Source organism: Gossypium raimondii, chromosome 3 (assembly GCF_025698545.1).
Source record: "Gossypium raimondii isolate GPD5lz chromosome 3, ASM2569854v1, whole genome shotgun sequence".
Lineage (NCBI taxonomy): Eukaryota > Viridiplantae > Streptophyta > Magnoliopsida > Malvales > Malvaceae > Gossypium > Gossypium raimondii.
Window position 1 is genome coordinate 39925143 of NC_068567.1, and position 24519 is coordinate 39949661.

At 33.6% G+C, this 24519-nt stretch overlaps 2 protein-coding genes across 3 annotated transcripts; both read right to left on the reverse strand.

Annotated features, from left to right (window-relative positions):
* Window positions 1-242: 242 nt before the first annotated feature.
* On the reverse strand, window positions 243-3332 carry LOC105794262 (ACT domain-containing protein ACR4). The gene is made up of 8 exons (XM_012623346.2): window positions 2891-3332; window positions 2435-2507; window positions 2302-2347; window positions 2106-2220; window positions 1957-2024; window positions 1278-1868; window positions 1068-1172; window positions 243-860 (listed from the first exon to the last, which is right to left on the reverse strand). The coding sequence occupies exons 1-8, from the start codon at window positions 2892-2894 to the stop codon at window positions 519-521; spliced, it is 1344 nt and encodes a 447-aa protein (XP_012478800.1). The 5' UTR covers window positions 2895-3332; the 3' UTR covers window positions 243-518.
* A 566-nt stretch (window positions 3333-3898) lies between these two features.
* Window positions 3899-6573, reverse strand: LOC105794263 (uncharacterized). 2 transcript variants are annotated; one of them, XM_012623349.2, is made up of 8 exons: window positions 6431-6573; window positions 6236-6345; window positions 5716-5795; window positions 5356-5497; window positions 5129-5278; window positions 4703-4904; window positions 4361-4463; window positions 3899-4265 (listed from the first exon to the last, which is right to left on the reverse strand). In XM_012623349.2, exons 1-7 carry the CDS (start codon window positions 6531-6533, stop codon window positions 4363-4365), a joined length of 888 nt encoding a protein of 295 aa, XP_012478803.1. In that variant the 5' UTR covers window positions 6534-6573; the 3' UTR covers window positions 3899-4265; window positions 4361-4362. The 2 variants fall into 2 exon arrangements, with proteins under 2 accessions (XP_012478803.1, XP_052484300.1); XM_052628340.1 differs by lacking the exon at window positions 5716-5795.
* Between the last annotated feature and the right edge of the window lie 17946 nt (window positions 6574-24519).

Here is a 24519-nt window from a genome sequence, read left to right on the forward strand (position 1 = left end):
TGCATGTTTGATGGCAGGTTGTCACCCACAATTTTTTTTCTTGAAAGCAAAAACTCCCATTGCGAATTTCAATGGGGCTTTATTTTTCTTCAAACAGTTGTACGTTTCATAGTCTTTACAGCTGAGACTGAGAAGCTATAGGTCAAATCAAAGATCCAATATTATAGTGAAAATGTAAACTCGACTTGTCATCAATACAGTGAAAACAAAAAGATCTATAGGGTTGAAACAATGAAAAGAAATTTATGTATCAAGGTCACAACTCATTTTGTCATTTCCTGCATTGGTGGATCCAACTTTAGGTTGGGTAATACACTTTAAATAAAGGCTAAAAGAGGGGGTGAGTTGGGAAATTTACAGGCCCTTTGATTTCTATCTATGGCTTTCATTAACCAGAACAGATAAAAATGGTTCCTAGACTGCAACAGCTAAATTGAACAAAGATCTACCGTAGAATCTAAGCTAAATGGGCTTTGATTTACATGTGGAATGATGAAGATAAAATATTATTATACTCATTAGGAATAAGACCTGACCAAGCTGAAATTTACAAAAGATCTTGACTTGAAGAGACCACCAAATAGGAACCTAGTTGGAGATTCCTGAGAAACTGATTTTACGTCTTCAGGGCTGCCTTTAACTTTTAGTATGGTCTGCCCGATCACTTGCCGGATGAATTCTATGGTCTTGGCATCGACAGGATACCCCGATGCATCCCGAACATAGAATGTGTTAACAGCTTTGCCATCTTTGGTTGTCACTTCTGCTCGGCTGACAGTGAGGCTATTCTCCCTGAATATGCGAGTGACATCAGATAGCAATCCAACTCTGTCTGTTGTGCAAAGTTCTAGCTTCAAGCCCTGGAAGAAGAGTTAATAACATTATTAATGAAAGGAGCCCTTCAAAGCAGCAATAGAACAGCAACAAAATATTATCAGCAATCCATGCAGGTAATATGATGTTATGAAATGCATAGTTTAGGTAAAATAATGTGATTGTCTGAAACAAAGCCAAGAACATACTCCCAGCTTGTGTGTGTACATATATAATATGAAGAATGCACCCACCTCAGATACCCTTCTCTTAATTGCCGCTTCAAGACACTGAGTTACTCTTTGTCTCTCTGCATCTGATTTAACAGGAGATCCATCTACATGACGAATGTAATATTCCTACAGACACAAGATGTAACGCACAAGTAATTATAACCGCATGAAATCATACAAAATCTCAGACTCATGAAAGCGACCATGTAAAGAAAGAAGAAAGCGCACTACCTGATAAGACTGTGGCCCCTCGGTATCAATTTTTGCATGAAACACTACATACCCCATATCGGTCAAGGTGCAAACCGTATCAAAGAGAAGTTTTGGTCTATCTTTACACCTAATGGTAACCACTGAATAGTCCTTGTCATACCAATTCACAACATCCACATTCGGCCTTTGCCTGTCCTCCAAAACATCATCACCGGTCTGTTCATAATCCCTGTCCGCAAACATCATTTGGTGAAGCCTTCTATCAGTATGTGTGACCGAATGAGAAACTATGGTTTTGGCTAAACTAGATTTGTTGCTTCCCTTAAGTACATTGCAAAGAAGTGCCTTTATCCTAGATAGCCTTTCTAGGTTGGTAATTGATGTTCCTGTTTCCTCATCAGTCACTTGTATCACAGCTGCAGCACGGGTGTTATGTGTCCATACTTCGGCATTCACTACATTGCATTTAAGATGCTTAAGGACCGCGCTTAATTCAGATAGCAACCCTGGTCTGTCACTCCCTGTTAACTCAATTTCAGTGTGGTCCATTGTTTGCTTCACCCCAACAGATCTCATTGCAGATGTGAAGCAAGATTCTGGCCCCAGAGACTGAAGACAAAACGCACAAACAATCAGATAGGCATTATAAAAAAAAAAAAAAAAGCACGAAAATCAATTACAAATTTGAAGTGCTTACCTTTGTAATATAATCTAGAATACCTTCATCTGTGATTTTGTTTCCATCTTGATCAGTAACATTAAAAACTGGTATTGCAAAAACCAAAAGCAAAAAATGAGAATCAATTTACTAGACAAGTCCAAAAGTAAGAAGACGAGATATGTTACCATCCATGAACCAATTGCCATCAGCAGATATGTAGGCTTTATTAATGATAAGGTTAAGATCAGTCAGGATTTGTACAACTTCAAGAAGGATTCCATGTTCGTTTGCACAGTCAACCTGCATTATGATATGGGATAAGTATCAAAAGGTACCGTTTAACAAAGAAAAAAAGAGCAACACAAAATCAGACAGCCATACCCTTATCACAGTTGCATTCTTGCAAGCTTCATTATCAATAACAACCCTGACAAGAAAGATAAGTAAATATCACTTGGTGTTTCTCAAAACTCTTGATCGAAGTACAGATAAAGAAGATGAATTTTTAGCTTACCTGGGCGGATTCATTCTTCTAATGAATTTTTCATATTCATCACCCATGTCATGTGAAAAGCTCATGTTCATCTCTAGAAACGAGAAAACAAAAATCAGCCAATGAAAGAAACTAAGGGTAGTACTTGGAAATAAGAGCACCAATGAGAAATCAGAAAGAAAAAGGGGTAAAAAAATGCAAAACCTTAAAAGGACTTACTTTGGGCAAGTCAAAAATAAAGGATTTGTTGAAAATGAAGAAAAAGAGGAGGGGTGAGAGAGAAAGAAGGTACAAGTATTCCCAATCTCCACCACCAAAAAAAAAAAATTGAGAAACTTGAAAAAGAAGGGAAAAGAAGTAGAAGAAAATCAAGCACAAAGAGCACAGCATAAGATTCTAGCTCTAAAAACACTGAAAAACAGTGTGGAAGAGAATAAAAAGGAATAAGACAGAGGAGATAGATCAAAAGGGGCTTACCCATTATAGTTTCTTTTGAGAAATTTGAGATCTTGGATTAACCAATGTTCCTCTCTTGCTTTTTTAATTCTCTCTTCAACAAGAAAAAAGGGTATTTGTTTCTTTGCAATTATATGAATGATCAGAGAATCACAAATGTAGAATGCACAACTTTATTTACATACTTTTAAAAAAAATAAAAGGAATCTTTAGAGCCCCCTCCCCTGAATTCCCCACTCTCATTAAGGTAACAAAACATTAAAAAAATTACAAAAATAATAATAATTCATGAATCATGAGAATCAGATACACCACGACACGATACTCGAAAAGCAAGACTCGCTCTAAAAGCAAGACTCGCTCTTTCTTTGTTTCTTTTCTAAAAGTTGCTGCCTTTGATAGAGAAGGGCGTAATTTAGCAATGCTGCGTATTTTAAAAGAACCAGGGATGGGATGGGATGGGATGGGATGGGATGGGATAGGAGGGAGTGCTAAGATGCACTTGGTTTTTTTTTCATATTTAGGGAGTAATTAAATAATTAAGCCATGTGTTTAAATTAAGGAGGTTGAGATTTAAGAGGCGGTTGATCTTCCAAGGTGTGTGGATAAAACTGCGGTTGTTTCTAATTAGCTGTCAGTATCTTTCCTTGGTTTTTTAAGGTTTTAGCTCTAAATTAGATCTGGATTCTTTTATATGCTTTCTAGTATCTTCATCTTATTTCTTTTATAAGCGACTCAAATACTTACACATAGAACATAAATACTCCATTAATGAATTTTCACCTTTGATCATGTTACTCACCGTTTTAGAGTTGAATTGATAAAATAAAATAAAAATCTAAATGACAAACTAATTCTACAAATTAGTATTTGCAAGATTTATGTAATTGGAAGAGCCCCAATTTGAAGTCTCTGAGGCCTGTCGCTTTGTTTCCAGGCCTTTTTTCCCCATAGACTGCTAATATGGTTAAAGACATGCTCAACCCGATGTTCGTAGAGCTGAGCTGAGTGTACAAAAAGCCCACCAACTAAAGAAGCCTAGTTTTGTATTTATAAAGCAAACATGTTCTCACACAGAAAAGAATGGATGTATCAGATTCCTAAATTGCTTATTCTGTCAACACATATTTCAAAAGTTTTCTATTTCTCAGCTCCATTGTCAACTTCCCATCAACTAAATGAGCAGATAGCCAATGGCCATATGAAAGATCTCAAAGAGACTGATTTTTAATCCCATGAAGAATTTGAAGAGTCTAGCATGCAAGTTAGTTACATCAACTTTAACAAAGTGCAGTCCAAAAATGCCTCAAAGATCTTTCAATATTGGTGCAAACATTTCCTCAACTACTCCCAAATCTTTGAATCTTGAGCAGGAAACATCTCCTCCGGTCAACAACTGCAGGAATGAAAGTAAATGAAGCTAATGGTATCCTGTATATATGGTGATTAAAACAATACAAGGCAAAAGAGGCTACGAGAAGCACAAGTTACTTTCATAATTCCGCATCAGATACTCCCACTAAGAAAGAACTTGGATCGCTGGACCCTAGAAGCGGAATGTACTCTGATCCTCTCACACGAACACTAAAGCATGCTGCAAGCAACAAAGAACCCATATAAGAGATCCAGCAAAAGAACTATCGTGTGGGTACAAGTTTTGCGTGAATTACTGTCAAGTCTCTTAAAACTCTTAGGTATTCATATCACATACAAAAACAAGAAACTCGTGGAACTCTTGGCATTGCATATTCATTAGCTTAATGAAGAAATCTTTCATAATATGCTATAAGAACATTTTGTATTTAAGGGCAAGAAAACCAGCATCAATATTACCATTCTCTATTTTCACAACACTTTGGAGCATCGTATCCATCTTTGTCTTCATGTCAGAACCGTCATCCATAAGTGGGACAAGAAGAGTCAATTCCCTGTAAATATCACGTACAAACTGGCATATTCTCTCAGAATATTCTACTTCACCATCAGATATTCGACCAATTGCTAACCGCATCAGCTCTCCAGTCAAATCTGCTAGCTGTAAAAGAAGAGTAAACATTCTTCCATCACAATGCACATTGTGTGAGCGTATGCATTGCTTCAGTGTGTCAGAGATCTGTATGTATGTATGCATGTATGCTGGGAATAATAAGTAGGCAATATTTGAACAAAGGATATAAGGATATACAAAAAAAATTAGCATCAAATGTTTTCATCAGCCTCTGCCTTCAAAAGTAAATAGCATAATATTGAGGCATCTACCCCTAAGAGATAGTCAAGGAGGTTAATTTGCAAAGGCTCAAGAGATGGATCACTAAGTGATAGTAAACTAGCATTTATCTCATCAAGATTCAAAAGAGTTCCGGTTTGGCAGAATTTGAAGAATGTTGCAGCTTCAACGTACTCTTGTACCTGCCAAGAAACAACCATGATAAGTCAACTCGGTAGTTTCTCTTTGGCACAAAAGTATAAGAAGAAAAAGATGCAACCCCCGGAGAGTATGCTCGCCGTAGCTTCCAAAAATCAGTCCCTTGCAACTCTTTCACCAGTCGGGAAATATGCTGATCTCTCACTGCAGCTAAATCCTTTTCGGCCTTTTCCAAAACTTCCTCTCTGTTGGCTTTACTGATTCTGTCATCAAGATTAAACCAAAAGCAAAGTAACATATCATATGAACTGAATTAAAATAATTCATTTAACCATACAGGTAAAGAAAACAGAATAGTAAATAACTGCAAGTTGAACAACGTATTTGAATGAACTAATTGCAATCAAGAACCACACAAATAGGCAGCAGCAATAGTAAGTAAAATTATCATCATTGAAATCTTGAAAATCGGCAACATTACCTGTGCACCTGAAATATGACTTTTTTACTATTCATAGTTACATCACGACTGGCTTTTACAATCCTTTCGCGTTTTTCATTCTACAAAAAATGCTTTGTGTTGATTAGTCAGTGCATATGAAAGCATCTTTGGTAGTCAAGTAAATACATGCAAAAGAGAAAACTCCATTATGCAAGGGAACTTTACAGCTTATACATGTAAGAAACTTTGAACGTTTTGGAGAACATATATCCACACATTGCAAGCATCCAACTACAAAACAAGCTTCACTGCTAGAACAAACGATCTTGTATCGGTTTTGGGTCCACACTTTATTTTTCTCCAAGCCAGTTCGTGAGTTTATGGTCTATTGGGTATAATTAAATTTCATATTGTAGATCAAGATATTCACCATTTTAAAGACCTAAAATCCCATAAAATCTGAATATTCATCTAAAATTGTGAGAGAAGTAATGCGAGCCAAGGTAAAATAAGCAAAAATAAAAGTGAAAAATGGAGAAAAAGGAGGAGGAAAAATTACGAGGGCATTGAGGTGATCAGCGTAGGAAGAAAAGGCGTCCTTGAGGGAGGAATGGGTGCTCATAGTTCCAGGTCTTTTAGTGGAGCTCTCTAACGCCAAAGCAGCATCATCTGGTTATTGAGGGTTTGGATGATGGATGTCAGAGCAAATAAAAGAGAAAAAAATAAATGAAGAAATAAGAAGGTTTAGAAGTACCAGAACGAGAGAGGCGGTGGGATTTGAAGTTAGAATTGTTAGCCATAATCAGCCACGATACTGATATCCTTCTGATTGCTGCCGACGAAGAACACAACAACATCTGTTTTGCCACCTATACTTCTTGACCGCGCCGCGATCCCTTATTTTCTCTTTGCACTAACTATTTTAGGGTAAATTATACCAACAATATCTCAACTTTGATGCAGCTAACAAAACAGTCACTCTGATTTCAATTCAGTCACCCAATTTTTAAAAAATAACAAATCAGTAACTAATGTTATCGAAAAGTGACAAATCAGTCACCCATTAACATTTTCCGTCACAAGCTTAATGGGACAGTTGACGTGGCCAGCTAACTTGCCACGTTGGTTGAGGCAAAGTTGAGTGATTGTTTTATTTTTCGTCCTTCCTTTTTCGTTTAATAAATGGCCCAATATGATTACACTTCTTCTTTTCCATCCAAATAATCTCTGTTTTCAAATATGGTGATCTACTTCACCCTACCATCAATCTCTTTTATCTCCTTCTCTACCTTTCAATCTCTCCCCATCCAGATTCGAAGGGTAGGAAAAGAATTCAGAACATGAGATAAATGGGGTAGGAACTGAATGCTTTGGATTAGCTAGAGTTGGGACCATTGAGGACATTACTATATGGAGCTATTGCTGGTGCTTGTGCCAAAGTTGCTACTTACCCATTTGAGGTTGTGAGAAGACAATTGCAATTGCAAGTCTAGACAAGCAAAATAGGCGTACTGGCAACTGGTCTAAAGATTGTTGAGCAAGGAGGAATTCTTGCTCTCTGTGTTGGGCTAATTCCCATCTTGCTATAAGTAAGTGGATAAGCTTTTAATAAAATCTTTTGAATTGTTTTTGAAAAGCTTTATACTAATTATTGCTCTATAAATGCAAACATAGGGTTAAACATCTTTAGGTACTTCCAATTTATTTGGAACTTTTGATAAGAATGATTCAAATATTTGTCACCATCTTTGGGAAAAAAGACGGAAAAAAAAACCTCTCATGTCAGTTCACTGAAATGTGCTTGTATTGCATCCAAATGAACAATCTCAACTTTAAAAGAACTATTTAGGAGTCAATATTGGCATTTGTAATGGTTTCTTTTGGTTATATGAGAAAATGTTACAAATCAATAAAGCAGAGGGTCATAAAAAGGATGATGGAGAGGAAGATCGAAATATATTTTGGAAAATAAGATTGAAGCTTACTTCACCGCTGTCGCCGCGATCCATAACCTCATGTTGCTGCTGAACCACTCTAGAATTTTTCTCTTCTTCTCCTCCTATTCTTCTTATTTTCTTCTTCTTCTTCTTTTTCTTTTTCTTCTCTGCTTCTTTTTTTTATTTTACTGCCTAGCCTAGCTACGGTTTTAAATTGGGGTCGTTTACATAATAGGATAACAAGTCATCTTTCCGTTACGTCTGTAATAGAAAATGGTTAAAAGGACTGATTTATTCTTTTTTGAAAGTTGAGTGACGGAATTGAAATCAGAATGACTGTTTTATCAGTTGCATCAAAGTTTAGTGACTGTTGGTGTAATTTACCCATTATTTTATTTATTTATATGAAAAATCATATTAAATACTAGATGTTTAAAATAATATTTTTTGAACTAATTAATAACAACACATGAAATATATATAATATTAAAATGAAAAATATTAGAAGCTTTATATATATATATATATATATATAGATGTGTGCGTGAAAATTACTTATTTAGAATACTGAGTTGTGTTTAAAATTAACATACAATAAATAATAGTAAGTATAGTTTGGAACTAATTAATAGTAACACGTGAAATATATACGATGTTAAAATGAAAAAAAACATAAGTGTCTTATATGAATGATGACCTTGGTTCAAATGATAAATGAAAATTACTTATATGCATGGTGTTCCTAATTCAAATCTTAGTATAGATAGTTTTTGAACTTGCTAAACCATTAAGAGTATGTTTTGTTCATTGTAATGGAATAAAGTTTTAATAAAATGTTATTTTGTGATAATGGAATAGAGTTGTAATTAAATGGAGCAGTATTATAATAATATTCTTATATTTAGTTGGATGGAATTAGTATTGTAATAACATGAGAAAAAGATTAAAATTACCTATATACCTTTTAATAATTTTTTTGTAAAAATATAAAATAGTCAAGCTCAAATAATTAATATACCCTTTAATAATTTTTGAAAAATATTAACCATTCAAAAATTTTGTTGATTGAGTCTTAGCTCAATTGGTATGGGCATTATTGCTAATATAGGAGGATGTGGGTTTGAGTGCGTTGAAGCGCATTATCCTCTAATAGTTTTTTGTAAAATATTTGAAATATTGAAATGACAAATTTAACCTCTAATATTTTGTTATAAAATACCCAAAATGTAACAACAATAAAACATCCTTTAATAGAATAATATATATTTTTTATCAAATTTAATATTCTTGATTGTATTTTAGACAACTTACTAAATCCACCAACCTTGTGAGTGAATGAAGTAGGAAACTCAAATCCCAAACTTCATGATGCAGAAATTTTGGATCATATATATACAACACATCATTAAAGCCTATATAAATATGGAATCATATATATTTTAAATTATATGCTACATGCAAATAGTATACTAGGAAGTTGATAAACTTAAACACACTGTAGAGCAAAAATCCTACGTTGAAATATGCAATCATTTTATACATAAATACATGTGTAAAAGCATCTCTACCATTGCCTAAAGATCATAAAAGAGAGAGGATGTTTTATACAAATTTATATAACCAACTATCTACGTTTATAGTTGCAAGTACAAAAAGTTAAAATCTGATATGGCATGCTTCGATGCCATAATCTTTGGCTTATAATACTTACATACAAAAAATGACAACCCTCTATGGCATACTTTCATGTTCTTATCATAGGATTACATATACAAAAATTTATATTAACCCATCACAACAACCATAATCTTTAATGGGTAGAAATAAATCTTCTCATCCATGTTAATTGCATAAAAATGTGGTAGACTTAACAAGCATGAGCATTGGATGATCAGGAATTTTGTTTAACATATCATCATGTTCATCCCTGTTAAGCCTTCTATTTCACCTAAAACCACATGAAATGTTTGTACCTTTTCTTGAATGGGTATTTTAAAGCCAATGCTCCTATTTAATTCAAGGCCAACTTGTCTAATATTATCCCCTAATAATGTGGCAGCATCAACAAGCGAGTTAGTTGGATCAATAATTGAGTTCAACGACTGTGTAGCTGAGACATCCATCTCATCTAGGGAAACATTTGTTTCACATCTATTATTATTTCTTCCTTCTTCATTCATCTTTTCATTAACAACTTCCTCATCTTGTAATTCTTTAGTTATATCAACAGCTATTACTGCATCTTTCTCAATGACTCGATCTTTTACATATATGACAGTAAGTTACTCATAAAAAGGAAAACTTCTTATTCTAAATTGTCTGGCTTCTTTATGACTCTATTAAAGAAAAAGAGAGAGAGTTCGTTAGCAATATATATTACATGGATATAAGTAAGGCAACATAAGAAAATAAATGCTAAATAAATCTTACATTTATGTATGATTTTCACACTGTATCTTTGGCAACAATCATTTGTTTATGCCCATCCCAACCAAAGCCACTAGTTTTTTTCCCTCTTAACATATCATAAATAATTGTCCAATTTTTTTTTCAATTTTTAATCCTTGATTCAAGTTTAGGCTTAGCTTTCAACTTAGCATGAGGTAAAAGTTTGTTCATCATTCTTTCCAATTCACCTAAGTATTTGCATTAAAAGTCCCAATATTATGCAACTTAACCATATATGAAACCAAGGCAACATCTTTTCCGAATCCATTTCTTTTTATTCTTCTAAAGTTTTGGGAAAAAGTTGTAGATTGTGAGTAACGTGACATTCTTTTTAAAATAATTGCAAGTTTCACTTAATAGAAAAATAATCATACAATTACTAAAAAAAGCAAGATAACGTATCTTGAAACACTTTCATAACCACAACAAGAATAATTTACATTGTTTGATAATACATAAACCAATACAATCAAAGCTAACATAAAAGAGATAATAAAATTAAACTCATAAATCATAAACACAACACCAAAGACAACTATAATACATATAAATTCATATAAATAAAACTTTAAGCTAACTCATTTCTTAATGTTTGGCATTCATTAAACATTTGATTTACTAGTTTCATTCTTCAATTTGTCCATACTATTTAAACCTTCTCCCAAATTTGCTTTAATAGGATTTGAACTCATTTTTGCTCGAATTATGAAGCAAGCAACAAGTAATAATGATTCAGTTATGTACTCTTATAGGATAAAATGATGGACTTCTAAGTATACCTCGTCTAAGTTTTAATAATCCAAAACATCTTTCAATGATATTTTTTATTGTTGCATGTTTCATATTAAAATATTCTTCTAGAGTACTTGGTTGGTGAACTTTGTGCCATTCATTCAAATGATACCTTTGGCCCTTAAAAGGTGTAACGACCCGATAGTTAGGGGTGTTAGAAAGTGTATTTTCAAGACTCCATACCCGTAAATCGGACCCATAAATATTTTTATTAAATATTTACGAGGCTTGCTTAGTAGCTAATTAATTTTTGGATTAGTAAATTTCGTGAAATTAGGAGTTATTAAGGTACAAGGACTAAATCGCGTAAGAGTTAAAAGTTGAATTATAAATTAAAATAAACAAAAGGGGCTAAAGTAGCAATTGTGCCACTCAATTAATGTTTGTGTATAGGTGGCCAACCATAGGCTAGATAACATACATGTGTATATTATATATATGTTATATATATTAAGTAATAATAATAAATTAAATGAAAACAAATTAAATGAAATAGAAAGAAAGTGGAAAAAAGTGATGAATGCATGCAAATTAGAAAAGAAAGAAAGAAAAGAGAAAGAGACGCACGACTAAGGAACCTAGGGGTTCAAATCCAAATTGGTTAGTGCAATTTAATCATTTTCTTGTAATTTTTACGTTTTTTGAATCCCGGTACCTAGGGCTACCCAACCCATGTTGTAATTTTTAGTATTTTTCAAGTTTTTAAATGTTGACATTATTGAATAGCTTAAGTATTAGGGATTAAATAGATAGATTTTTAAGTTAGAAGAGAAAAAGGACTAAATTGTAGAATTAATTATTGATTTTGAGCAATAAGGACTAAATTGAGAAAAATTCAAAATTATGGGGTCAAATTTGAAAAGAGAAAGCTAAATTTAGTTTGAGTGAAATTAGTATAAATATATAAAGTTAAATGTGAAGGTTAAAAACTAATCTCGCTTTAGGGGCTAAATTGAAGAATAAGCAAAATATAGTGTGAAAATTAAAAATTAATGTGAAATTGAATTGTGTAATATTAATGTATTTTAATTATTTTATTTCGTAGCTAAAGTCGTACCGAAATCCTCAAGTAAAAAGGGGAAAGATAAAATCGACGTCGAATAGCTCGGAATTCACGGTTTGTGTTTTTATAATCCGAACTAAGTTATAAATTATTGCATTTTGAATTGTTTCATATGGTAAGCATTTGAGGTGAGTACTTTTGTACTTTGAAATTTAATTGAATTCATAGTCGATTGAAATGGATTGATTTGGCATATTATGAATTTACTGAAAATATGAAGATTGAATTGAATATATGTTTATATGTGATAATGTGTATATATGTGAAATTGAGACATTGGTTGTATTGAAAAGTGAAATGAAACCCTCTTAATCGTATCAAGCTGAGTCGGATATAGATGGCATGCCATAGGATAGGAAAAGTTCAGAGATTACTTCGACCTTAAGTCGATGAGGCATTACGTGCCAATTTGCTTTCGTTTAACCAATGAGACATCGGATGTCAATTTATATAGCGCTGGGCGCAGTTAGTACTTCGGAATTATTCAATGAGACACTGAGTGCCAAACTGGTGTATTGGTTGGATCCGTGTATTCGTCCGAGTCCAAGTTGTGTTAATAGGGGAAATTTTAATAATAATTTATGTGATTGATATTGAAATGGCTAAGATGAGAAATGAATATGAGATGAGAAATATTGAATTGGCAAAGATGAGAAATGAATATGAGATGAGAAATGTGATATGTAATGATGAAATGAGATGTGAAACGTGAAATGAATTCAAGTATTGATCAAAGAGATGACTCATGCCATTGCATGAGTTGAAACATTCAAATGTTATATGAAATGCCTTGTTATATATGTACTTGAACATGTGGAATTTAAAGGATGTAATAAGAATGGAAAATTTTGTATCATGGATTTGAAACATAAGTGTATAGTATTTCTTGTTACATTCTCACATTTTGATTACTCTTATTAAGTTAAATTGTTCAGATTATAGAAATACCACTGAGTTAGACTCAGCGTGCAAATTTGTTTTCCGTGCACAGGTTAGGTACTCTTCGATTTATCTCTGACTCAACATTAAACGATAAATCCCGAGCTTAAGTGTGGTGATATCTTATTTTGTAATGGCATGTATCTAGGGAGTCCTTTGTTGATGTTGTTTATAAGGTGTTGTTATTTTTGGTTTTAGTGAAAGGATGGATAGTTGTATATATATATATGGTTATAGTTGAGGCAATGTTGGTATGGTAGCTTAGCATAATGCTTGGTATGTGCTTAGCTTCAAATTTGGCAACTTTAGGTGTTGAAAGTTAGTTCAATTATGGTAAATGTGATATGAATAAAAGTCTTGAATGTTTTATGCGTTGTTGATGTATTTTAACATATAAAGTGTGGTACCAATGAGGGTACATTGGTTAGGCATATTAGGTGATGAATTTGGTGTATTTTGGGCATGTTTAATCGTGTTTTGAGTAGTTTAAATTAACAATTGGTAATTGATTTGCTTAGTGCCCAGGTAGGTAGGAAATGGTAAACTTGAGTTTTAAGGTACATTTTGGTGCACACGGCTATGTTTCACACACGGGCAACACACACGGGCGTGTGACCCAAGTCAGTGAGTTACACGGGCTAAGACATAGCCGTGTGTCTCAAGTCAGTGAGTTACATGGCCAAGGATACGGGCTGGGACACAGCCGTGTGTCCCAACTTCGAGAGTCACACGGCCTAGGGCATTCCACACGAACGTGTGTCCCCTATTTTAGGAATTTTTTAAAATGGTAAACTTTCAAAACTATTCCAAATTAGTCCTTGCCTATTTTTAAATTGTTTCTAGGGTCCTGTAGACTCGAAATAGGGGCTATAAGAGTAACTTTTACTCTGAATTGGAATGGATTAGTACACCTATAATTAGTGCATTCTACTAACATCATCAAAGATAAAGAAAATAAATAGTCAGAGTATAGGCCAATACTCAAATGCTAATAACTGGAATAGTCTTGTATGTAACCAACTTCTAGATTCAAGAAGGGATACATAGTGATAAGAGTATAGATAGTAAAAAACCAAGTTTAGCATTGCATAGCATGATTTGTTATTTGATTGTTTAAGATTCTAGTATGAAAGTATTAGATTGTCATGACCTGCCCCTGTATATTATAATTTTAATGGTTAGCTTACATGTTGATTATGATTGATTAATTATTTGATTTGTTAGTAATGCCTGTGACCCTAATCCGATGATGGAGAGGGGTTAGGGGTGTTACAAAAGGTGCAACAAATTCCTTACAATTTGTGTACTTGACATCAACTAGATAGTAACAACCTATATAATCAACATTATTTATCAATGTCTTATATACATTTAATGGTATAAATTGAATGTAGTTTGATCGTAATTACTTCGACAACGGAAGTGACACATTGTAGCTCGAACCCAAAAATCTAGTCGGGTATCAGGATGTTACATTACTAATGTTGGAACGATCTAAAAAGACAATTCAAATTATTTAACCCTAAACTTTATCATAAAGAACTTTAAGTCCATTTCTCCTATTAATAGCATTTCGAAGAACTCGTCTTTTGACAACAAACTCTTCCTAACTACGAAGAACATAAACAAATGCATATCAGGTGTACAAACACCTAACATATTTATTCCTATGTCACATTTTCGAGTTCGATATCTAGATTTATCAAGTGATGAAACCTTAATTTTGATATAAGTTCCACTTAAAGCACCTAAGCAATTCTACAAATAAAGTAAATGGTATAGTTAGAATAACTTATTTCAATCTAAATCTAGTAAGTTATTTTTAATTAATATATATACTCCAATATTGTTACACCCCTTACCCAACCCAATCCTCAGGTTCGAGCGTCAAAATGTTACATTCATTGTCAGAGCAACTACAACCAATCAGACATCATACAATCATTTATACATGTAATCCAATGCCAATCATATTCAATTCATGTTAATCAATCAAATCTGAGTCTTAATCAAGCTTATGAAAGCTCTTTTATCAACCCAAGCACAAAATAAGACCAAACTGCAAAGTTTTAAAAGTTCAGGGCCAATGTTGTGATGTTATCACTTTCATGTCGTGACGTTGCCAAATAGTTTGTCACGTTGTGACCTCAAACCTCTCGACTTCACAACGTGACTCACTGTCGGCCAAAGTTGCAACGAGGTACGTTGGTCTTCAGGACATGGACTTTATTTTTGGTAAAAACGAACCATTTGGTACTTATTTCATACTTTCCAATCAAACTAACCAATACACACCTTCATAATTCACAATCACCTATACCAAAAATAGTATACACAACTTAGAACAAGATAATAAGACATCAAATATCTGTCTATTCAATGGCATTACTTGTACAGGGTCAAAACTATATCATATTCAATCCACCATCTCATTCAACTTACCATTTCTTCTATATGCAATTCTTTGCATATCCAATTAACATGATGGCTTGAAAGGGGTCAACAATCTTAGAGCTAGAAACAGTGTAAACTCTCGTACAAAGAAAATGCAGCTATGTTTTAGCTAATGAGGTAAGAAAAACTGGGTTGAAAGAAAGGGGAAGATTTGTATAGACCTCTATTTCCCATTCTCCTTTACCTTCTGTAAGATAAAGCATTATAGAGTCTATATTCACACCTTTAAAATTTCTAGTCTCAAGTAATTCAATCTCATCATTTGTAAGAAAAGGGACTCTATAATACTTAGAGATTACAAACGGGGAGATTTTAACCTCTCTTCCCCTAACATACACTTTACCCTTCTTAGAAAATTTTAAATTGGCATAAAATTCATAAACCATAAAAGACATTGCGGGCCTCTAAGGTTGAAGGCTAAATTCCCTCCATCTATAAAGATCTACAATATCCTAGAACTCATTTTCAAAAATGGCATCTGGATCGAACCCACATTCATAGACAATCGGTCGTTCATGAAGTTTATGAAAGAATCCTTCATCATCTGAGGACACAAATTTTTTAGTATTGATTGTGATCTCATTTGAGGACTTCAAAAATTCCATTTGTTTAGCCCTTTGAATATAAAATGAAAACAATTTATGCTATGAAAGTAGAACAATGAAGGTGTGATAGGAACTTTTACAATGCAATAGGCAAGCATAAAACACTCGAAATTGTGAGATGCAACATTGTTAACTCTTGAAGGGAAGCGCCACCTCTTATCTTGGCTATTTTAGAGTATAAATCTATAGCAAAGAGTTAAAGTGAGGAGTGAAATCATAGAAGAGTGTTCAAACCCTAGGTTGAGCTTGAAAGAAGCCTTTGAAAGTCCTTTTATGAGAAAAAGGTTGAAAGGGCAATGTAACAAGTGAATAGAGTGTTAAGGAGGATGATTTAGGGTTTTTTGAAGGGTAAGAGTTTTTTTTAAATCTTTAAAAACATGCGGATCACTAAAACTTGACCTGTTTTAGCACAACCCGACATGGGTATCACAACATCCAGGATTGGATATTGCAGTACTAATAAAGATTTTAAAAATTCCTCTATTCTAAACTGTCAGGGATATCACACTTCCACTATCTTCCTGCCCACTGATTTTCTCTTCCCCGACTTTAGAGGCACAAGGGCGAGTTCTAAGTCCCACCACGGATGACTCGCAGACGAAAACTAAATTCATAAGGATATGTCTAAAGCACTAGTTTCTGGACATTTTTTCATCCCACTGAAAATGAAACTTCCATGAAGTTCGGGAAACCTTAACCCTTTATTTGTTCATCAAATGATTAACTAGAGCATCCTTCATCAATTTTGAAAGTTAATCTCGCCTCGATTATGGTTGTTTCCCTATATTCTTTTCAAACCCTTTTTCATCTGACCCTGTTTCACCTTTTTACATGTCTTGAAGGATCCTCAATGATGGAATCACAAACTCAACTTTTTTTTAATTCTTTTCCTTCCATTGAACATCTCCTTGATGATATTTGTCTTTGATTGGTTCACGGCGAGGAATCTCTTCTACAATTTTGAGAAGTGTGACAGCTCCTCCACATTTACCTCACCATGGTTACGAATCTCCTCAGTGATGTGCATATTTTCACTGAATTTTATCTTCTGATCTCAACTTTACTGACTTAGATGAATTAGGTCTAGTTTATCTTCCGATCTCGTTGGTTAATCCGGGACTAACAAACGAATGCGCAACAAGATTCCCTTCTAGTCTAACTTTATCTTAATATTCCTTTAGGGGCGTCACTACCTAAGTTCTTAGTTCTATTCAAATTAGACCAATTTATTACGATTTAGTCCTTTGTCTAAGAGTTTTAGTTTACCCACATCTCCATTAATCAACCTCCTTAAATGTTTAGCTACACATGTTCAAAGCAAAGAAAATACACATAAACATGAAAAATAAAGCAACCATGAAGGTAAAGCTTGAGAAAAATATAAAATTTAAGATTTTTAAGCAAGAAAACTTAAATAGCATGAAACCAAAATCATTTAACAGAGAAATCTAAAGAAAAAAAAACATAAAAGGAGTAAGCTTTAATAGATTAAAAGTAAAATAAGCTGAAATACATTAAGCTAAAGCTTAAATAGTCTTGAAAGCAAGGTATAAAGACTAGAAATGTAAATAAACATTAGCTATAATGTTAACTAACTTAACTAACACTAAGGTAGAAAAAAGAGAAAATAAAAACCCTAAAGAAGTGCAGATAAAAACTAAAGAGAACCTAGAGAAAACTAAACCTAAAACTAAGCTAATGTGTGTGTCTCTCCTCCTCTGCAATTTTTGGTTGTTTTGAAGTGTATTATGATGACTATTTGATGCCTAAAATGCTCCTACACAGGCGTTGTGTGATTGGTGGACCGGGTAGATAAAGTCTGCCCTTTTTGTCCAAGTTTGTCTTTCTGATGAAGGTAATATTGTGATACCCAAATAAGGATATTGCGATATCTTAAGCAGTGTTGAAACTTGGGTCTTCCTTGGAAGGTGGATATCATGATACCCAAGGGGATATCGCGATACCACTGAAAGGAATCCTTGATCCTCTACATTGTCAGGGATATTGTGATCCCAAAGGTTGGATATCGTGATACCCCTGCCCTATGTGTCATTCTCTCTCGTTTTCGACCTCTGACACGCCCCTATAGCACTCAAACACACATTAGGCCTCCAAATGGCACTAGCCACCAATTTGGGTGAAAAATAGACAAAAACAAGACATTTTCACTTATTACCCGAAAATATGAAAATAATGAAAACTGTACTAAAAATGTAACAACCCATTTCTTTGATATGTCAGAATAGTGGTTTCAGGACCACAAAACTAACGTGTGAGTTTCTAAATATTATTATTTAATACTTACGAATATTATATGGTGTAATAATAAAATTTGACTTAATGATTTTTGGTTAAATGAAAGAACAATTAGGTTCAAGTGGTAAGACCCTAAAGTCAAGTGGTTTTAGGAAATGAGATATCAGGACCTCGTTCCTATAAACCGGGCCGTAAATATTTTTATAAATATTTACGGAGTGTTATAAAGGTTGTTTTAAAGTTTTATTGAAAAATTTTAATGTTTAGATAATTAATTAATTAAAAATAACTAAATCGTAAAAGTTGAAAAAGTCAATCGCTATTAGTTTAAAGGTGTTAATTGACTAAAAAATTATAATTGGATGGCCTTGATGGATAAATAAACCATCCTTAAAATAGTGGGACGGTTTGATGCTTTAATTTCTTTTAATTTTAATGTTTTATATGTTATTTTATTATTAAAATAAAGAATGAAAGGTTAATAAAATAAGAAAACATAAAGTTTTCTTCTCCATTTACTTGTTCTTCACCAAATAATCCATGGCAAGAAGAACCAAGGTTCGGCCATGCTTCAATTTATGCATGGTAAGCCATTTTTCACCCGCTTCTAATAATTTGTATATTTTTTAGATCGTTGCAACTAGGTCCAGCTAGCCCGTACCTTTATTTTTGAAACTGTTGGAGATTTTAAATGTTTCCATTGATGAACCTTCTGTGATTTTAGATGTTAAATGATGAATTTGAGGTATTAGTTGTTATTTATAAGTATTTTGTTAATTGATTTTGATGAATTTAACGATTAGGGATTAAATTGTTGAAATAGTAAAAATACAAGGACATGGTGTGAAATTATTACAAAAGTGGGATGTAATGGATGCTATTGACATTCAAATGACATGAATTTTCAATAAAATTGGTTTATTTGCATGATTAGAACATAGGGACTAAATTGAATAAAAATGAAAAGTTAAGGGTAATTTTGTAAAAATGTCAAAATGAATAAATTACATGAAATTTTTTATTATCTAAATTAATGAATTAAATGAAATTATTAATTTAGATTAAGAACGAGTGGAAAATTAAGGAAAAGAAAAAATTATCAAAATCCCCTAGACTTAGGCCTTTCTACAATTTAGTCAGGTAAGTTCGTAACTTGGTTAAATCAATTAGTTGTGGTTTTGATTGTTTAATATCTAATTGTTTATATATGAATTAAGTTTATTGGTTTGAAGGAAATGATTAAGACCATAGTTGAAAGACACTATGGCACTATACCAGAAACGAGTAAGACCATGACTGAAAGACGTTATGGCATCACGATTCTATCGAGTAAGACCATGACTGAAAGATGTTATGGCATCATGATTTCATTGAGTAAAACCATGAATGAAAGACGTTATGACATCACAATTCTATCAAGTAAGACCATAGCTGAAAGACGTCATGACATCATGAATCAAAGAAATAAGACCATAGTTGAAAGACACTATGGCAACACGACGAAAAAATGAATAAGAACATAGTTGAAAGATACTATGGAATCAAGACAAGAATGAATAAAACCATGGTTGAAAGGCACTATGGCATCAAGACGAGAATAAATAAGACCATGGTTGAAAGACACCATGGCACACTCCTATCATTTGCTATTCAGGTAACACATTTCAAGTGAGGTTTGTATCGTAAGTATGAATACGGGATGAATATTTGACTAGTATAGTCTGATAATGAATGTTAATTCCTTGGTCTAATTATATATTCTTGTTATGTCTATAAATACATTAAATCGTGATGTTGTAGTGTGTTTAGAGAATTAAATGGTTACATGAGTATTTGTCTAATATTTGATGTTATTTCATTTGATTCAATGGGTATGATAAGGAAGGGACTGGTAAGTATTCAAATGACTTATGTCATGAATCTATGAAAAGGAATAAAAAGGTAATGTTCAATGAAAGTATGTTTATGTTTATGAAATTGATGAATTCAAACGATGTTGCTCATGTATATGACTTACCTTATGTTATTTCAAGTGATTTACGAGTTGATGCACTAACATGTGTTGTGGATAATGCTTAGGCTTGTGCAAAGCTTATGAGTGGATTATATCATGCTTAATCTTAATGATATATATTGAAATGGTGAGTGTTCAAATGGAAATATGCTTATGTTCATGAAAAGGTAGTATAAATCAATAGATGTAATTTCTTATGAAATGATTTATCATGCAGTTGATCCTAAAATAATTATGTATAAATGTACTAATTTGTGTATTGATGATGATGATTAGGCTTGTATCAAGCTTATGGTTATGGTTGATGTTTATACTTATGTCTTGTGCTATATAAATGAAACGGGTGAGAAAAGGTAATAAGATGGTAAGTTCACAATTGAGATGTAATGTGATAAGGTATAAAGATTGATGAATTAAAGGACTTACCTATATGTGAGAAATTTACTTATGTTAAAGGTGAATTTACCTATGTCATGAATAATCACACTAATTAGTGAATTGATAATGTAATTAAGCTTATACTAAGTAAATGGAATGGAATGGAAAGTAAGTAAATGGAATGGTTCATCATTTTAAGAAAAGATTGATGATTATGTAATACAACTCATAAGATCTTATTATGTTACGAATAGAAAGTATATGTGAGTTGATGGTTATATGGTTTGATAAATCTTGTAGCATTGGTAAAGCTTTACATTTGTCATATAAATTTCATATTTATGATGAAATGTTATGTTTAATATTTATACGAGCTTACTAAGCATCCATTGCTTACGTAGTTATTTTCTTTTACTTAATAGATTATCGGAAGCTCGATCAGTTTGGAAGCTTGTCGGAGACCTATCACACTATCCATCGATTATATTGGTAGATTTTGATATTTTGGTCAAAGTTATAATGGCATGTATGGGTGAACTTATGTATAAGATTTAGCTGATGTATATGACATGTAAAGGTTACCTTGAATTCGTGGTACTTTTGTTACTTTAATGCCTTGATGGTTGGTGTTATTATAGCTAAGTTGACGCATGATGGAATGACCAATTCGGTATATGATGATATGTTTATATTGTGGCCATGTTAGGTTATGCTTTAAGATGGTTATGAGCTATGTGTATTGGTATGAATATGGTCAATTATGCTTATGGTTAGGTATATTTGATTGTTTGTGTTTGAAGTGCCTATACGACATATTGGTTGGATGGTTAAATAGCCTGTTGAATTGGTATTATTATGCATGATTTGTGTATGCTTTAAAGTCTTGGTTAAATGTGCAAGTTGTTTGTAGGTTCATGCTTGAATAGGTGAAATAAATGGCTTGATTTTGGCCAATTTCTTGTCTACATGGCCTTAGACACAGGCGTGTGTCTCAGTCGTGTGTGTTTCAGCTGTGTGTGTTCCCTGTAGGTTTTAAGGGTTGCATTTTGAATTACACGGCCTGGCACACGGGCGTGTGATGCCATTTCGAAGGTTACACGGACACACGAGCGTGTGGCTTGGCCGTGTAACCTATGTCAGAGGGTTACACGGGCACGGACACGGACTGGGACATAGCCGTGTGTCCCTATTTTGATTGTTACATGGCCCGACGGCTGAGACACACAGCTGTGTGACCCATGCAGTTTAAATTTTTCTAACTTTTTTCCAATGTTTCAAATGTTTTTGATTTAGTCTTGAATCATTTCTAAAGTGTTTTTAGGGCCTTGATGGCTCGATTAAGGGACGATAATCATGTGAATGAATGATTTATGCTATGATTATATTAATGTTTGGAAATATATGTTATATGTTATGGTTTAACGGTAATGTCTCGTAACCCTATTCCGATAATGAGATACAAGTTAGAGGTCATTACAAAAACTTTATTTTTCTCGAGAAAAAGCTCCTTAAATTCGTCGAAAAAGCCTAATTTGCCACATCAGTTTGTGGCAGATCAACTTTATCTAACCTAAATCCTTAATTTTACCCCAAAAATCTAAGGGTAGGTAAAGAGAAGCCGATGAAGATTTTTGCTATAGTTTGACCATTCAAGGAGAGGGTCAATTCAATCCAATTGACTCTTGTTGAATGATGGCTAACCATGCTACCGTGATGATTTATTTAGTTGGCTTGCTTTAACGTATAAGCAATGTTTCTCCGTTCTACTCTCTGCTTGTGTTACTGCAAAGCCTCAACAACTCCTAACTAAACCTGCTGCAAGAATAAACTTGAATATTGTTCAACCAAACCAAACGTATTACACTTTGGCGGTGATTCACATATGGTGTGGTCTTAAATACAATTAAGTTTCATACCACTCTCTCATAAACTTGGTAGGTCCTTTGGCTTAACTAAAACTCTAAGGGAACTCTTTTTCACTTAAAGTTACTCGAATTAAATCTTTAGATATCGCCATTGGGTGGATCATGCTATCACAGATGCACCAAAAATCTATCTCGCCAACCAACCAAAGAGTGGCGGATCATGCTATCATAGTGCGCCAAAATAGAATTAACATGCATTACTCACTCTCAATTGGATTTGCCAATTACGGGTGTGACATGAAATGTGGCACTTCAATGCAATTGAAATGTGGCACTTCAAAGGCAAATGAAAATGGAACTTTGGTGCAATATTGTGACTATTTCATATATCCTGTATGTTCTTTTTAGTCTACAATGGGCTATTCAAGTAAAACATGGTAAGAGAAAATTGTCAATAGATTCGATAAGTGATTAAGCTTTGTGAATTGATCCTTATTTATTAGTATTAGCTTTATGAAATTATTCATATTCTAACATTAATTTTACTTTTAAATAGAAACTTTGATTTTGTAGTACTTACTAAGTTGTCATAAGCTTAACGCGTTATTTTCTAACGCATAGGTAAAGGTTAGACTTGAAGTGCTAGAGTGGAGAATCGATGTCAGCTCATCTCATCACGTCCCAAGCTTGGAAGAAAGTATGGTTTGAAAATATTGATGCTAGTTATGACACGTACATAGGTAATTATAGCTAAGTTGACGCATGATGGAATGACCAATTCGGTATATGATGATATGTTTATATTGTGGCCATGTTAGGTTATGCTTTAAGATGGTTATGAGCTATGTGTATTGGTATGAATATGGTCAATTATGCTTATGGTTAGGTATATTTGATTGTTTGTGTTTGAAGTGCCTATACGACATATTGGTTGGATGGTTAAATAGCCTGTTGAATTGGTATTATTATGCATGATTTGTGTATGCTTTAAAGTCTTGGTTAAATGTGCAAGTTGTTTGTAGGTTCATGCTTGAATAGGTGAAATAAATGGCTTGATTTTGGCCAATTTCTTGTCTACATGGCCTTAGACACAGCTGTGTCTCGACGTGTGTGTTTCAAATTGTGTGTTCCTGTAGGTTTTAAGGGTTGCATTTTGAATTACACTACGGCACACAGGCGTGTGATGCCATTTCGAAGGTTACACGGACACACGAGCGTGTGGCTTGGCCGTGTAACCTATGTCAGAGGGTTACACGGGCACGGACACGGACTGGGACATAGCCGTGTGTCCCTATTTTGATTGTTACATGGCGACCAATTGAGACACACAAATTGTGTGACCCATGCAGTTTAAATTTTTCTAACTTTTTTCCAATGTTTCAAATGTTTTTGATTTAGTCTTGAATCATTTCTAAAGTGTTTTTAGGGCCTTGATGGCTCGATTAAGGGACGATAATCATGTGAATGAATGATTTATGCTATGATTATATTAATGTTTGGAAATATATGTTATATGTTATGGTTTAACGGTAATGTCTCGTAACCCTATTCCGATAACAGATACAAGTTAGGGCTGTTACAAAAAACTTTATTTTTCTCGAGAAAAAGCTCCTTAAATTCGTCGAAAAAGCCTAATTTGCCACATCAGTTTGTGGCAGATCAACTTTATCTAACCTAAATCCTTAATTTTACCCCAAAAATCTAAGGGTAGGTAAAGAGAAGCCGATGAAGATTTTTGCTATAGTTTGACCATTCAAGGAGAGGGTCAATTCAATCCAATTGACTCTTGTTGAATGATGGCTAACCATGCTACCGTGATGATTTATTTAGTTGGCTTGCTTTAACGTATAAGCAATGTTTCTCCGTTCTACTCTCTGCTTGTGTTACTGCAAAGCCTCAACAACTCCTAACTAAACCTGCTGCAAGAATAAACTTGAATATTGTTCAACCAAACCAAACGTATTACACTTTGGCGGTGATTCACATATGGTGTGGTCTTAAATACAATTAAGTTTCATACCACTCTCTCATAAACTTGGTAGGTCCTTTGGCTTAACTAAAACTCTAAGGGGAACTCTTTTTTCACTTAAAG